Here is a 16,315-nt window from a genome sequence, read left to right as displayed (position 1 = left end):
ATGTGAGTAAAGATAGTGATACATTCAACATTTTCAATTTTTGAATCCGTCTCTACATTTGATTATCACTTATGTTAATTTATGTGTTTATATGCCGTTTCGATTAAATCGATGCATATAAAATCTCTCTATATATGTGTGTGTTATTTTATGTATTTATTTAATATAATAATAACACTAAAGTTGCATACAACAGCCAATACCATATATAATTATTTTAATTTTTTTGGGTGTGCCACTAGCCATATTTTTTACTTATTTTATTATAACTGATTTTATTAGAAACCGTGTTTAACTTATTTAAAATGCTTAAATGTATATAAGCAACTTTATACTCCATATCATATTGGCACATCTGAATTGATACATATATTTATTTTCCCAATAAAATTCACCTGGTTCAATTTATCTTATTTTATGTTTCCCAAGGCAAAGAAAAAGGACCTAGATCAAGTTTAAATAACATACACTATCTTTAGTAGCCGTTTGGTCATGCGATACGCATATCACGATATGGAATCGTGAGATAGAATCAGCGATTGGACATGCAATTTTACGCTGATTCCATCTCATGATATGAAATCATGAGATGGAATACCATATTCTCCAAAAATCATGATATGGAATTATATGGGAATTCCATATCATGATTTGAGATTTTTTAAACACAAATATTGATCCACAAGTTTATATTTTGTTAAAACAACCCCATGGACTTTTGGAGCTTGGAAAAATAGATTCAAAATACTGAAACAAGGCATGAACCGTTATGATATTGACACACAAAGTGAAAAATTGTCATAGCTTGTGCAGTGTTGCATAATTATTTGCGAAAAGGAGTAATGAAATATTTATGGTCTATGATCATGAAAATATAGTTGCGGATGATATTAACCAAAAAATGACTCAAAGCAACAATGTCGGTTCGTCTTCTCGGTCACATGATCGAGAAATGCACGTTCAACGTGCGGAAATTGTCATTATTATGTGGGAGGATTATATTAAAGACTAGTTCACTACAATTTATGTTCAATTTTTTTATTGAATTAAAGTTTGATAAAACAGTTACTTAAGTGAGAAACAAATAACTTTGAAATAATTTATTATGCGATTTAATTTTATAATTTTTTGTTTATTCGATAAGATTGAATAAACAATTGGGTTATTTTAATAGTTTTACAATTTATGAGATTCTTATGTTTATGAGAAAATATATAACCCAAAAAATTCCATATCGCATGTCCAAACAAAACTTCAATTTCATCTCATTATTTCATATTATGATACCATATCATAATTCCATATTACAATACCATATCGCATGGCCAAACGGGCCTTAGTGTTGACAATTTTTCACAATGAGATTAATTTCACCTATTTTATAATACGTAAATACATCATATTTTTAAGATTTCAAATGTTATCTTTTTTAAAAATTATTTATAATATCACTTGAATGGCAATTATAGTGTAAAAAATACTTACACAATTATGTCATTTCAATGGTAATCACAATTAATGTTATTTAATAATTATTTATTGGTAATATATGTTGGTAGGAAATTTCACGCGAAATAGGCGAGGTCCACACCATAGATTATTTTTTTTAAAATTTTGCTGAATTCGTTACTTACAAATTTACAATATAGCTCAGCCTCTGAATTCTTACATGCGTTTTGAGATAATTATTTTCATCTGATATAATATTCACTCACTAGTATACTTTAATTTAGATATTCAAATGATAAAATGTTCAAATCATTTCAAACAATAATTTTTTAATTACTTTTATCTTTCATATACGTGTTGTTTAGGCTCTAATTAGAAGTCCTAATATATCTAAATGTAATTGACATAAATATATCTAAAATATGCATTTTTAAATACAAAATATATAGAGTAAAAACAAAATATATTGACTTTGTATCCATGCAAGATTGATGATACCTTAATACCAGACTAAAATAATGCCCAATGCATATGGTGCTTAATTCCATAAACTAATTCTATTTTTTTAAGCTATAAATACAAGATTAAAGCACTTAATCAACTCATTAGTAACTAGTTCATTAATTACTAGCAAATATCATAATATATAATGGTTTCTCAAAATATTCTCCTCTTAAGCTCATTGCTTTTGTTGCTACTCTTAAACTTAGGCTATGCTAGTAATGGGCCGATCCCGGGCTCTATGAAAGCCCAAAAACAAGAAAATATGAGCTCACATGCTATTGTACCGGGCTTTTCGGTATGGGAACCGTCCAAACTCTACTTTCTCAAGAAACCATTACTATATCGTTGTTTGTATGGATGTCTACCACCACCGAAAAAACATCATCATCATCATCGTCATCATCATTCTCTTCCTCCTCCTTCTCCCTCTCCTAATCAACAACATCATCATCGCCATCCTCCTCATCATCATCGTCGTCATCAGCCCAAGCCCAATACCATAATGGATCAACCCAAGCCCATGCAAAAGGGAAAACAAGATGGTCACTAGTATATGAAATATAATTAAAGTGCCTTTAAGAATATGAGTAATATAATAAAATAAAAGAGAAAATGTGTATCTAGGCCTTTCACTAATATTATGTGTAATCTTATTGGACTTTAACTTGTAGTACTATTAGATACAAGAGCCTGTATGTTGCTTTATCTGTCTCAAACTTATGTGACACAGATGAAATTAAGAGAGTTGAACAAATATTTATATGATTTTGAAATACTTTAAATTGTTAATTATTATAATTTATAGTACTTTTTACGTAATTTCAAATAGTATATCTTATTTTCTCTGTCATAATTTATATTGCACAAACATGATTTCAATAAAAGAGAATGCAAAAGCAACTCAAAAACATCAATTTGGATTTGATGGTAATAAGGGTTAATTTGGTCAAATTGTCAAAAGATGATACAATAGTTATAACCAATTATTTTTTTCAAACCAATCATGTTATTTGCTTTTTAACTTAAATGACGGAGGTGCCCTTAGGTACCAAAGCAGACATGTTGACGTGCTGCGTGCTTTGACACAACAAACTACCTCTTCTAATATATAGGAGTAAGTATATATGAATGATCAGTTTATTTAATCGATTTAGTTTGATTTTTTTATTTGGATTGATTTTTATCCAAATCGTAACTATTTCTAGTATCAGTTATCCTATTTCAACTATTCTTATATATATAATAAAACCTTTCCTAATACTATCAATATCTATATATTAAAACACATATAGTATATTATATGATAATAGTTTAATTATATATAAAAAAAGGTAACAAATAGTTGAGATATAAAACTCGAAAATAAAAAAATGAAATATCCATGTAAACTTATTGACAAATAATGTGATGCCACCAGGCACCAAGTCTCCCCATTTTAAGTTTTCGAGCACCAAAAAATAGTAAAACTTCACCAATCGAGCGAAAGAGAAACAGATCTTGTAAGATTTAGAGTTTTTATTCATGGAAAATTGAGAAGAAATCTCCATGGATCGAGTTCTCAAAGCTGCGAGAACTTCTGGTTCTCTCAACCTATCGAATCGTTCTCTGAGGCAAGTACCTAATTATCCTAGTTTTCTCGCATTTTTTTTGTATTTTTTATTGAGTTGATCTGTTCATTTTGTTCTTCATAACTGGAGATTCAATTTGATGTTCGCATTGTGCGTGAAACGGTGAATTTAGAACATTTGAAGTTGTGAAATCGTGTTTTTTGGTTATCTGAACTTATGAAAATCGGAGTCAATATGAAGATCGTGGATGATTCTGTAGTTAGTTGTACTTTGATTGAGCAATTTTAGCAGAATTAATGAAAAAAATAATCATGAATTCAATATAGATTTAGAGTTTACACACGAATTGATATTGAACTCTGTTCTCGTGGAAATTTGCTGTTAGCTTTGTGCATAAAACAGTGAAATTAGAACATTTTAAAGCTGCAAAATCTGTTTTTGTTGTTGTTGTTGTTATAATGTTGAGTGAGGACCGTGGATGGATGTGTAGTTGGATAATAGTAACTTGGATATGAAGATCCTAAACAATTCTAGACTTAGTTATACTCTGATGAACAAGTTTATCACAGCTTTGAATTTTTTTATAAATTCAATATAGATTGAGTTTCACATGAATTGATATTGGACTCTGGTTCTTGTTGAAATTACTGCTGGAAGGAAATGAAGCAACTAGGTGTATATCGTGGTAGCTGGAAATAATCTATCTATTGGTACTTTGATTTCGAAGAGAATGTGAGGTTAGCGCGAAGAAAATAAAGATAGCGGCTTGATTTCTAACAAATTTTCAATCATGAATGATGACGAACAACTGATGATACCTTTTTTGGATTCAAAATGTAATTTGTTTCTTCATATGCCACTGTACCAAATCAGATTTTTGTCTAATGGCTCTAATCCTACTGTTCCTCTGCACTATTAATAGAAAAAGCGGTAGCTGTGCGAGATTTAGTTGAAGGACGTCACTTTTATTCTGTAAGCACATTATTGCTTGTAGATAGATCATTAAGGGTGGAGGGGATTGCATATTTTGGTGGACAATGAGATGGATCATCCTCCCTCCTCCCCCCTTTTGGATAAAGGGATGGCTTGAATCGTCTTATAATCATGCATTCTATTCTGATGAATTTTCATAAGGATTACTGATCTCTTTGATTTCCTTAAGTCAATGTAGTTTGTTCAAGTTCAGATGAGAAGTTTCCTAGTTTTGTTGGCATAAGCTAGTGATTAACCTTAAATCATCTGTTGGTACAAGAGCAGAAATACTGGCTTTCGGTAGTTTCAAACTTTAATCACTTTGAATTACATATAAAGCTAAAATACAACTCCGCCATGGATCCAGATACCACTGTTTGTTTTAACTTTTAAAAGGCTAACCCTTATCAGCTTACCATATGGTCAGTGAAAAGACTACAGATACTAGGATATGCTCATACAACATTCTGAAAGTTCCATTCTATTGATTCCTAATTCAGTTCGATAGGGGAATCAAACATTTAACGATTACAATGTCTTCATCGGGGGCAGAAACATAAATCGGGAAGGATTCTCTTAATCAAAGACAGTTCAATTCAATCTTAGCCGATCTAAGCTGTACAGTCTATCCGCTCCATTCTGTTGCACTATTAGAGAGCCCAACATGTTGTTCTCTATGGGGACAAAAGCAATACAGTTGGATATGGGATTATAAATTCTATGTTCTCCATACCATAATTTAATTCGATATTCTCCATACCATACTATTTTTCATCTTTGAAAGTCAAGAAAAGGGAACACAGACTATATGTCTGCAATTAAAGATAATCAATTTTCAATTAAACCCCTGTTTAGTTGTTTCTTGTTACTTCTCAAAGAGTAAGTAGTTTTACACTCCCTTCTATGAAAACAATATAAACATAGTGACTGTAACAAGATATGATGCAGAATAAGAGAATCTCAAAACACTGGTGCGATGACATTTTATGTTTAGGGTAACAATGGAAAGCCAGGTTATAATATATTCATTATTGGATTGGACAATGTTTTGGAATGTCTAATAAGTCAATGTGGTAAAATAAATAATGGAACAAAGGGAGCAGTATCTTATACATATGACAGGTTAAGTGTTGGTATTTGATACTTACATTATGCCAAGACATTTCATGTTTCTTTTCTCCGTTTATATACGTGTCAGCAAGGTGATTGAACGACTAGTGTACCTGCTTTTAAGATAATAAATTCAAGATGTAATATCTTAACGCTTGTTAGTAACAGAAATAGTAAATGGTTGATTTGGATCAATAAGAGAAAGTAGGAAAAATGATTTGCTTCTTCATGTACAGTGAGGTACCCATTGACGTATACAAAAGTTTGGATGCAGCCAGCGAGGATGAGAAGTGGTGGGAGGTATATGAGTTTCTCGTTAGTAATACTTTTTAGTTCATTAGGCACCTGGTTTATTTCCTTGAGAATTTCTAATGCAAATTTATGCCTTTAACTATTTTTAGGCCGTGGAGCTACAGAAGCTGATTTTGGCTCATAATGACATAGAAACATTGCACGAAGACATTCAAAATTTACCTCTACTGTCAGTGCTAAATGTTAGTCACAACAAGCTAACCCATCTTCCAGCTGCTATTGGAGAGTATGTCCTTTTTACCTCTTCAATCTTGAGATACTTTAGACTGGTTCTTTTTTGGCATCTTACATGAAAGCTGATCCAGAGATTTAATGACTTCTCTTTTATTCTGCTAGGCTTCATATGCTGAAGTCCTTAGATGTATCATTTAACTTGATAGTGAACATTCCCGAAGAGATCGGAACAGCGGCTTCTCTAGTCAAGTAGGTTTGATCATTTCACCACTGTATTAAATAACATTTGACACACTACCGGCTTATTAAATATCTGTGTACTGACTCCAGGCTTGATTGTTCAAACAACCAACTAAATGATCTCCCGAACTCCCTTGGAAGATGTGTGGAGTTATCAGACCTCAAGGTAGCACCTCATCTTAAGAAAAGATGGTTCTGATTAAAATGCTGAACTGTTTATCTTGATATTTAGACGCTAGACAGCAGTTATTTGGCATATCTTATTGAATTATTCGCCACCTTAAATTTTGAATGTCTACTTTTAGAATGGCATCTGTGAAAATGTCTATCTGATGTCCTACTTACAAGGAGATACTTTTCTAATATTCACAAGATTAACATGAGAATTGCTACAGGAAAAAGTAACATTTTGACCTTATAACCCCATAAGCGAATATTGATCTTCGAATTTCAAAAACGTTTAATCAATGTGGTATGCATCTTACTATAAGTGTAATTTGGTAATAACTAATAAGGTAAAATGGTAAATAATTTTATTAATGTTGAGGAAATCCCCATATACAAGTAATATACGAAAAAGTAGAGACATTAAGAGCAACCATATATACAAACGATAACCTCTTGGAAAGACTTGGTATTTCATAAATACCTAGTCATTCTAAGATAAACGATTTTAAGTTCACTTTTCAAATTATAATTGGGCTTTTGACATAATATTATGGAAAGCTATGAGATGGTGAACAATTTTGAAGGGCACTTCTTTTTCTTCCTTGCAAAGGAGGATGCATTTTATTGCGATCATAAGAGATCATCACATTCCACATTTATAATCCAGACCATTTCTTCATGTAATAGCCAAATATTTGAGTATTTTACAGGATGATATTCAATAAATAGTGCAAGAAATTGAAGATTCACTTCATGCAGAATATCACATGCACAATAATCTCAAATGCTTTTCAAAAAACCCTTGTTACGAATATTTGAGCTTGTTTCTTAATGTGGTGATCATAAGGTAGAAAGTAATTAGTTTGTTGACTCATATTCAATAGTGCTGCACCTGTTCGTCCAAAATGGCCTATAAGTGGAATAACATTTTTCCCAACATCAATCAATCAACTAAGTCTAATCTGAAATTAGTTGGGGTCAGCCAGACGAATCCTCTATGCCCATTTTGTTCTATTCAGGTTCAATTTAGAGGAATACTAGTATCTAGACTGATTTTGCACTAGCTGTTATCCTATTGCAACCGTATTCTTTTTTCTGGACTTTGACCGACTATGCTTTATGAAGCTCACTTAGTTGGACTCCTAAAAAATACTAATTATTCTCATTATTGAGGAGGATTCATTGAGGGAGTTTAGTACATTTAAAAGTCTTATTAGCATGAAGACTTATTGAGACTCGAAGAAGCAACCTTTTCTTATGTTAATCAAAACATCAACTATCAAACATTCTCCAATTCTCTCCTCCATTTGTTCATACCAGTTTGTTTTTTTCCTTCTGTCTGTTCCTTCAATCAGGCATCCAACAATAGCATTTCCAGTTTGCCAGCAGATCTAGCGAAGTGTTCAAAATTAACAAAGTTGGATGTCGAGGTACTAAAACCTGATTGTCTTACTACTGCTTGATGATTTCTTATAGTTTTGCACTCAGAAAGTCATGCTTGACAATTCACATTTTGTAATATTCATGCCAGGGAAACAAGTTAACTACCCTCCCTGAGAGTTTGATTGCATCTTACAGAATGCTTACTGAACTCAATGCATGTAAAAACTCTGAATATTCTATTTTCTCTGTACTGTCAATTGACTCTTAATAAGGAACTGGATTTACCTCACATTAACTTCTACAGCAAAAAACTTGCTCAATAGCATTCCAGAAAATATAGGAAGCCTTTCACGCTTGATTCGCCTCGACCTTCATCAGAACAGTGAGTACATCAAGCTTCTTTCGTGGTTGTGGTAACACTTGAAATAATGCTAAGATTTGCATTGTGTATCTTTTATTATATTAGTTAACATGACCTGGTTTCCTCGCTTTATTTAAACTTTGGTAGGAATTTCATTGATCCCATCCTCAATAAAGGATTGCTCATCTCTTTTGGAGTTTTATATCGGGTATATCTGGCATTGATGCTTGTGTTTCCTTTGGTTTTGAGAGGCATAAAATTATTCTATTTCGTTACATTCACATTTTCCCTCTCCACCGCGGCCCCATTCTTTTGTTTATCCACTTTGACAGGAATAATGCACTCACTTCATTACCTGCGGAGATAGGCGCACTTAATAGGTTGGGGATATTTGATCTCCACTCAAACCAGGTGATTACTTATTCTTCATCTTCAATTCATTAGAAGATTCTCTTAGTATATAAATGGAGAAGGGTGCATGGATGGGTCCATTATCCACTGAGTTTCAAGCTGTGCGCCATTGGCCTCGAAGGTTTCTGTTTATCAAAAGAAAATCACTAGGATATTCTCATAATTATGCCAAAATGTTTCATTGAATTGTTTTTTCTGAAGATATAACAGTGCCCTGAAAATCAGATGTTGTAACTTGGTCTATAGTGTTAACCAGTTTCCTCTTGGTGATATCATTTTGTCAACCGACTCTACAGTTGAAATAAGTTGTTTATTCTCGTCTGCAGTTGAAGGAGTACCCGGCGGAGGCATGTAAATTGCAACTTTCAATGCTGGACTTATCGAACAATTCATTGTCTGGATTGCCTCCAGATATTGGTAGGCTGAGGCTCACTTCCTGCGTTTTATTAAATTCATAAATAATAGTGTATTTGGTTTAGCTATGTCGTTTGACTTTGTGTCATTGGTATTCTGGTTCTCACAGTCACTTTTGCTGTCCTTTTTTTCTTAGGCAAGTGTATCTTTTGTTATAGTACCAGCATCAATGATTTTTTTTGCTTTGTCCTTTTATTTCTTGGTGCTTTTTCTTAGGAGTGCAAGAGAATATAATGTTATTTTATTATTATACGTATTATTTTTATATGAGCTAATCTTGGTTACAACTTCATAACTTAGGCTTAATGACAACTTTGCGGAAGCTTCTGCTCGTTGGCAACCCAATTAGGACACTTCGGAGGTTGAAATTAGATCTTGGCACATTTATTGTACTTTTATTTGTTTTCTCGGTACTTGAATTTATACAAAATTCCTTTTTACTTGAAAATTTCTCCAGTTCTTTGGTAAACGGACCTACACCTGCTCTGTTAAGATTTCTTCGAAGTAGACTTCCAACTGACGAAGGTAAGATGGTGTTATTGCTCAATAATGGTGTTCTTTCTATTTTTTGTTTTCTTGATGCAACTACTCTAAATGTAGAGTCTGCAACTTCTACACCTGGGAAAGAGGATGTTGTTGCCAAGGCAGCTAGGTTGTCCCTATCTTCAAAGGTTATTCACTAACTTTATAGTTGTAAAATCCCCAGTCCTCATGCCAGTAAAATATATTTATTCTGCTGGATGTTAGACCACCAATGGAGATGAATAAAGTTAAATCTTACTACAAAATTTGCTTCCAAAATGTCGTTAGTTGGTGATTTTTGTAGTCTAGACTCTACATATCCAAGTTGATGAGTCTGGAAATACAGGTCTGGGTGATTTCCAGTCCATTCGTTTCTAATACTTTTCAATGGACCAGCGGCAGCGGAAGTGCGATATAGGCAATAACTCTGAGATTAATAACAGTGTAGTTACTATTACAAACTTCTTTTCATTTAAAGTCAAAATATTTGTGCAGTGGGGCAATTCAAATTATAGAGCTTACGTTTTTGTTAAATTTCATATTATGACCTCTACTGTCTAGATTTTCAATATAGTTTCTATTAAAATCCTCTGTTAGTTCAAGGGACAACTGACAAGAAGTTTGTTTTCAGAGGCCTGCTAGAAACAAAAGTGTGCAAAAAGCTTGTGTTGTACCCTGAAGCCAGAACTTGATAGTCGAAGATGTTTAGTATTTCTCTATAGTCTAAAAATAATTTAATTTGGTAACTGCAATGAATGCTAAGTGCCTTTGCATGTAATGCTACATTCTATAGGAAAGTCCATTTGTTTCTTCTCCCTGTCTGGTGACCGTATCATCATGAATAGTTGTATTTGCAGGAGCTTTCTTTAGGAGGACTTGGTTTGACTGCTGTCCCTTCAGATGTCTGGAAGTCGAATGACATCTCAAAATGTGATCTTTCAGGGAATTCAATTGAAGAACTTCCTCTTGAACTTTCCTCTTGTATTTCCTTGGAGGTAAAACAATTTATTTTCCTGTTCCCTTATGTTTGCATTGAAAGGGTGATCAAGCCTGATTGACAAAGGAAAAAGAGAAAAATGAAGGTCAATCATTATTGTTACAGAAGATATCACTGAAAGCTCCCTCTTTAACCCACATATCTTCTGGATTTCTACATGATTTATTCTTGTTTATGGCAGGTCCTTTGCTCCATGAAAAGATAAAAAGAGCGAATTTAACTTTTGGGAGTTCTCACTTGCTAGGACATGCTTATTTAGTTTGCCATAATATCATGAAAAAATAAAATATTTAGGTCGGTTGGTTGGATTGACTTGCCTGTTGCTAATCACTTGTCTGTTTAAATGTGCAGGCTCTTATTTTATCCAAAAACAAGATAAAAGATTGGCCTGGTTCAGTCTTAACATCTCTTCCTGCACTTACATGTTTGAAGCTAGACAATAATCCCCTCCGACAGGTAAATGACTTTGGGTCGGTCCTGTGCTATTAACAGAAGATTTGTTGATGTTCCCAGTTAGATAGGCTTTATAGAGGAAGACTAATAAATGAGTCACATACGATATGGAGTGAAAAGGGATGATGAGATAATGGTGATAAACTGGCTACTCTTTAATAGAGCTTTCCACCGTTTTGTCTTATGAAGTTCTTCAATGCTTTTATGGGGGAATTCAACCTTGTAAATATTATTGAAATAGAAAAAGAAAGGCTTGGCTTGAAATTAGATTTTGTACATTAGAAAGAGCAGTTTCGAGGCAATGCTATGTGTGGTAGTACAATCCTTAAAAAAATCATCAATGTGCTTGAGTATTGATGGCCTTCCCAGAAGAGCAGCCCTATGAGAGATGGATTAGGAACTTCTATCCACTTGTGGGACTACACTGGTTATGTTGTTGTGGGGTGGTGGGGGAATAAGTTGTCTTGTCTTCTTCTTATTTTCATTACTTGTCGCTGCTCTAGAAAATGAATCATTATACCATGGAAACTTGATGGTTAATACTATGACTAACAGCCTAGTCTATAATATGTTATCCATGTGCTGTGGTGGTTAACTTTATGAGAAAGGGGGAAGCAAGAAGCAACTTATCAGGTGGAAAGTAGAGGATTAGTTCTGGACATCATGAATGTTTAAATGTACTAGTTGTTCAAAGCTTAATGCTCTCACACATTCTATTTGTGGGAAAATAGGCTGGTAAGATGACTTCTAACAACCTATTTATGGGAAAGAATTTGTGAACTTGCATATGGGATTAAGAAGTTTGTTTGATCGTTTCTGGTAGAGAAAAGCATTGAATGGGTGAAATTTGGTTTCTAGACGATTTGTGAGTGATGAATTTGGTCCTTGTTTAATTTATAAGCATCTCATAGTGGGGAAGTATCTAGTTAAATAGGGGAAGAAGTAGTCTGTTGATTGGGGTATAGAACTCTATAGACTAAATATGACTGTCATATGTTAAGGGCTAAATGGCTAAATTCATAGATGCCCAGTGGAGTAAACACCATTAAGTTTGTCACCACCTGAAAATATGGAAAGGGGTTAGTAGAGAAAACTATCATCAATTTTGTCAGCAAACAAGTACATGGAGAAAGTTCTAATCTTTTTCCATTTTTTCCTTTTTATTATTCTTTTATCATATTTTCTATGTCAGATTGTTTTAATTCTTCTTTTCCCATGATTATAGATACCATCCTCCGCCTTTCAAGCTGTATCCAAGCTTCAGGTTCTGGATCTGAGTGGCAATATTGGTTCTTTACCAGAGTATCCTGCATTTTCTTGCCTATCAGAGTTGCAAGAGCTTTATCTGAGGTCTGTTAACAGTACTCATAATGATGGTACTTCTTAAATTTTAGACTTGACATATGTTTGCTACTTGGTTGAACAGAAGGATACGAATATCTGTTTTCCCAAGTGATATAATCAACTTAAAGCAGTTACGAATTCTTGATTTGAGCCAAAATTCCCTTCAATCAATTCCACAGGTAAATTTGTATTTTTATTAGCAAACAGAGTTATGTATCCTACTGAAACCTTGGTTTAATATATGATATCATTTGTCTACAGGGTATCGAAAACTTGACATCTCTCGCTGAACTTGACTTATCGGACAATAATATTTCTTCACTTCCACCAGAATTGGTAAGTTTAAGATTTGCAACTGAAGAAGTTATAATTTGAGTCGATAGACAACTTGTAGGCCTTTTGAAGTATCTTGCTATATGCATACTGAGATAAAGATTTGCACAATATTCATTTTTGTAGGCCTTATTTCTTTATAACCAAGGTTTTATCTGAATTTACATTATGAACTTCCTGATTTGCAAGTATTTTATCAATCAAATTCGTGAAGTTATAGTACATTTAGCACCAAAGGTGTGGCCTAACAGTCAAAAACACATCCTAGTATTTTACGCATGGCCCGAAACCCACTATTGTAGGTAACTAGTGAAGAAACCAATGGTGCTGTTATTTCTAGTCTGGAGTCTGGACATGCATGTCCCAATTCTAACAGATCTTATCTGCATGTTTTTAAATTTGATGGTGTTATATGTGCTAACTTTTTCAAAAAAATGGTTTTGTAGGGTTTGCTTGAACCTAGTCTACAGGTGTTAAAATTGGAGGGTAACCCGCTCAGAAGGTGAATCTAATTCCTTTAAGTTTTTCTTTTGGTTATTCTGTCTTCTATTTGAATAAAAGTATTTTAATTTTTGCTTTAAAAAATTTATGGATCAAAGTAAACTTAACTATGATCTAATTTCCCAAGACATAAGTTTAGAGAACTCTTGTCTTGTTCGACATAAATTGTGTAATATCTAATTCACAAGACATAAATTTAGAAATAAGTGAGTTCTGAACCTAAACTTATGCCTTCATTGAGCATAAATTTTGTAGGAATTAAGTTATGTCTTGTGATGAACTTCCAAAGACTTAACAAACTGAACTTATGCCTTTATTGCGCACAAGTTTTTGTAGGAATTAAGTATGTCTTGTGATGCATAACTTGTAGGTTATGTATGAACTTCTAAAGACTTAACATTCTGAAACTGAACTTATGTCTCTATTGACATAAGTTTTATAGAAATTAAGTTATGAATTTAACTTATGCCCCTAATATATAAGTTCTATAGAAATTAAACGATATAACTTTTATTATATTATGATATGATAATATAAACTTTTAACTTGTATTTTTCTTTTATATATATAATATTTTCAACCATTTTTTTATTACTTCATGAAGAACAAAAAAATTAAAAACTATCAATGGTAGAGGTAACAATTAAATGTCACTCCAAAATAGATACATTTCCAAATGACCCGTTTGAACACGTAAACTGAGTCGGTCTAGTATGACAATTAATACAGAAATAAGAAAGCAAGCAGACAAAAATACTGTCCTGCATATTCCCATCAACCGCTTCAGTGGAGTCTGAGTGTCGGTATGAAAGTATATTTCTTTCAATGTTAACTTCATTCTCTATAAAACTTCTCTGTTCATGTTTAACTTTGTTGTGTGTTTTCTTCCTCTGTGCCTTTCATGTTTATCCTCATTTTATTCGGGGAAAAGACTTAAATGTGTTATTTAACCTTGACATAAGGCTTATGTATGTCATCCGTAAAAATTTGATTCATCTATGCCATTTTTATTTGAGAAAAGGTTCATCTATACCATTATTTGTTAACTAAAAATAGTTTTATTTTGCAAAATATTTTTTACACATGATCAATTATGATTCGGCTGCGTTATTAATTAAATCATTTTTTAAAAGGGAAAAGGTTCAGATATGCCATCGAATTTTGAGAAAAAAAATCATCTATGCTATTTCAGTTAACAAATAATGGCATGAATGAGCCTTTTCTTAAACGGAAAGGGCATAGATGAGCAAAAGTTTTAATGGATGTCATAGATGAACCTTTTGTTAAAGTTCGATGGCATATTTGAGCCTTTTTCCTTTATTCAATAATGAATTCATCGATCTCTTAAAAATAAATATGGTGTCTGGGTCTTCGACAAGTACATGCATCAGATAACTTTGTCACCAAAAGAATTCATCTAGTATTTTTACAACTCATTGTGAATTAAATAAAAAACCTCATTGTTCTTAACTTAGTTAACTACAATTAGTCCAATATTATCATCATATTAAGAAAATTTATTCTTCAAGTATTGATCATTTACCCCTTTTAAACCTCATAGCATTCGAAGGGCCATTTTGGATCGAGGAACAAAAGGCGTTTTGAATTACCTAAAGGAGAGAATTGTAGAGCATTAGCCTGTTTGAATCTTGATTCCTGAATGAGGCCTGTGGGTGTATGATTATTTATTTGAAATTTGTACTTTTACCACTTTTTTGAGACATATCATCCCTTGTTTGAGGTGTACTTTGAATGTACAATTGTTGTTGTGTATCCCATATTTTATTGTTGTAATTTGAGAATGACCAAATGTACAAACTGAACAAGTGACCATATTGGTTTGTATGAATGCCAAATTATACTCATGTCATCTCTGTTGTTTCATGTAGTAAAGCCCCTTAGGTGTGATTTACTAGTTAATGAAGTGGATGTAAACTTTGGAGATTGAAATTTATATTAGGAGGTGATGGGGTTAATTTGAACCTTCCACTACAACTGTGGAAGACAGGAAGCTCGCCGAGTGAGCTAGCCTTTTAACTTTGAAAATCAAAGTTTAAATTTCATCAAAAAACAAAACACTAGCTGATTTTCTTCCCATCTATCCAAGTCTCGCTAAATAAGTTAAACAGTAAGTACCTATTTGTATATGAAGTTCGAAATAATTATATATTGTCTTATTAATTAATAAGTTTATATCAGTTTTAAGTCAAATACTCTTAGATATATGTATTTTTGCACTAGTTACACTTAAGTAGGGAGAGAGGTGAGTGAGAAAAGGAGGGGGGCGAGCAATAAAGTCTATATATTCCAGATACATGTGAATCACACTAGATACATGTATCTGGGATATCAGATATACTCTGAAATACTAATACACAGGAATAGAGGCGAGCGGAAAAGTCAAATACATATGAATTTACTTAAATACATTGTATTCGATATATATGTATTTGAAAGCCCAAATTATGATAAGATTCTTAATATTGAAAACTCACGTAAAGAAAATTATGATAAGATCCATAATATTGAAAACTCATGTGAAAGAAAAATAATGTACACAAAATTTTAATCCAAAAGTTACTTATTTCAGAATCACAATCATATCACAAATGATCTCCTGGTACCAACAACTCAGTGCTTACCCATATGCACAAATCCCAAGAGAGATTACCCTCATTTGAAGACTGCTAAAATGTAAATTAATAGATAGTCAAATTTTAGCTAATCTCTTAAACACATTTTTTTTTGTTTTTCCTTATTTTTCGAGATTTGTTTGAGTTTGACTAATTTTAATTTATATTTGAAATTTTATTTTGGAGGATAAAATATATTTTTTACATTAAAAGTGACTTTATATTCAGAATGGAAGAGCATTGACGTGAATTTTATGAAATATAGCTGACTGATTTCGTTTCACTTCAAATTTTGTGGGTTCATTCATAACGTCAAATGATCGATATTCAATTCTTAGACAAGACTGACATCACCTTTTGTGAGTTTCAAGGTCATGAAACGGAAATTCAGGATTATCTCAATATTTCGTGTGGTACATGAATTTTTCAAAATATGACATTGATTATGTTTGAGCTCACACTGAAT

At 32.7% G+C, this 16,315-nt stretch overlaps 1 protein-coding gene across 1 annotated transcript; it reads left to right on the top strand.

The window, feature by feature from the left end:
• Nucleotides 1-3,371: 3,371 nt before the first annotated feature.
• On the top strand, nucleotides 3,372-15,086 carry LOC102594956 (plant intracellular Ras-group-related LRR protein 6). The gene is made up of 21 exons (XM_015303231.1): nucleotides 3,372-3,563; nucleotides 5,840-5,903; nucleotides 6,005-6,141; nucleotides 6,252-6,338; nucleotides 6,420-6,495; nucleotides 7,853-7,927; nucleotides 8,029-8,098; nucleotides 8,185-8,262; nucleotides 8,389-8,449; nucleotides 8,574-8,652; nucleotides 8,979-9,069; nucleotides 9,367-9,427; nucleotides 9,524-9,591; nucleotides 9,667-9,737; nucleotides 10,446-10,583; nucleotides 10,937-11,041; nucleotides 12,264-12,388; nucleotides 12,465-12,561; nucleotides 12,644-12,718; nucleotides 13,162-13,217; nucleotides 14,778-15,086. The coding sequence occupies exons 1-21, from the start codon at nucleotides 3,499-3,501 to the stop codon at nucleotides 14,851-14,853; spliced, it is 1,755 nt and encodes a 584-aa protein (XP_015158717.1). The 5' UTR covers nucleotides 3,372-3,498; the 3' UTR covers nucleotides 14,854-15,086.
• The last annotated feature ends 1,229 nt before the right edge of the window (nucleotides 15,087-16,315 follow it).

The sequence above is a fragment of the Solanum tuberosum genome, unplaced genomic scaffold, assembly GCF_000226075.1.
Source record: "Solanum tuberosum cultivar DM 1-3 516 R44 unplaced genomic scaffold, SolTub_3.0 scf00421, whole genome shotgun sequence".
NCBI classification, from domain to species: domain Eukaryota; kingdom Viridiplantae; phylum Streptophyta; class Magnoliopsida; order Solanales; family Solanaceae; genus Solanum; species Solanum tuberosum.
Note: the sequence above shows the minus strand (reverse complement) of the source record. Positions and strands in the feature narration are given on the sequence as shown.

Excerpts from the sequence above, each read along its gene's own strand:
- LOC102594956 (XM_015303231.1), top strand. The coding sequence starts at position 3,499 with ATGGATCGAGTTCTCAAAGCTGCGAGAACTTCTGGTTCTCTCAACCTA. Across the intron at positions 9,070-9,366 it reads TGGATTGCCTCCAGATATTG|GCTTAATGACAACTTTGCGG; the intron begins GTAGGCTGAGGC and ends TTCATAACTTAG. Across the intron at positions 12,389-12,464 it reads TTGCAAGAGCTTTATCTGAG|AAGGATACGAATATCTGTTT; the intron begins GTCTGTTAACAG and ends TTGGTTGAACAG.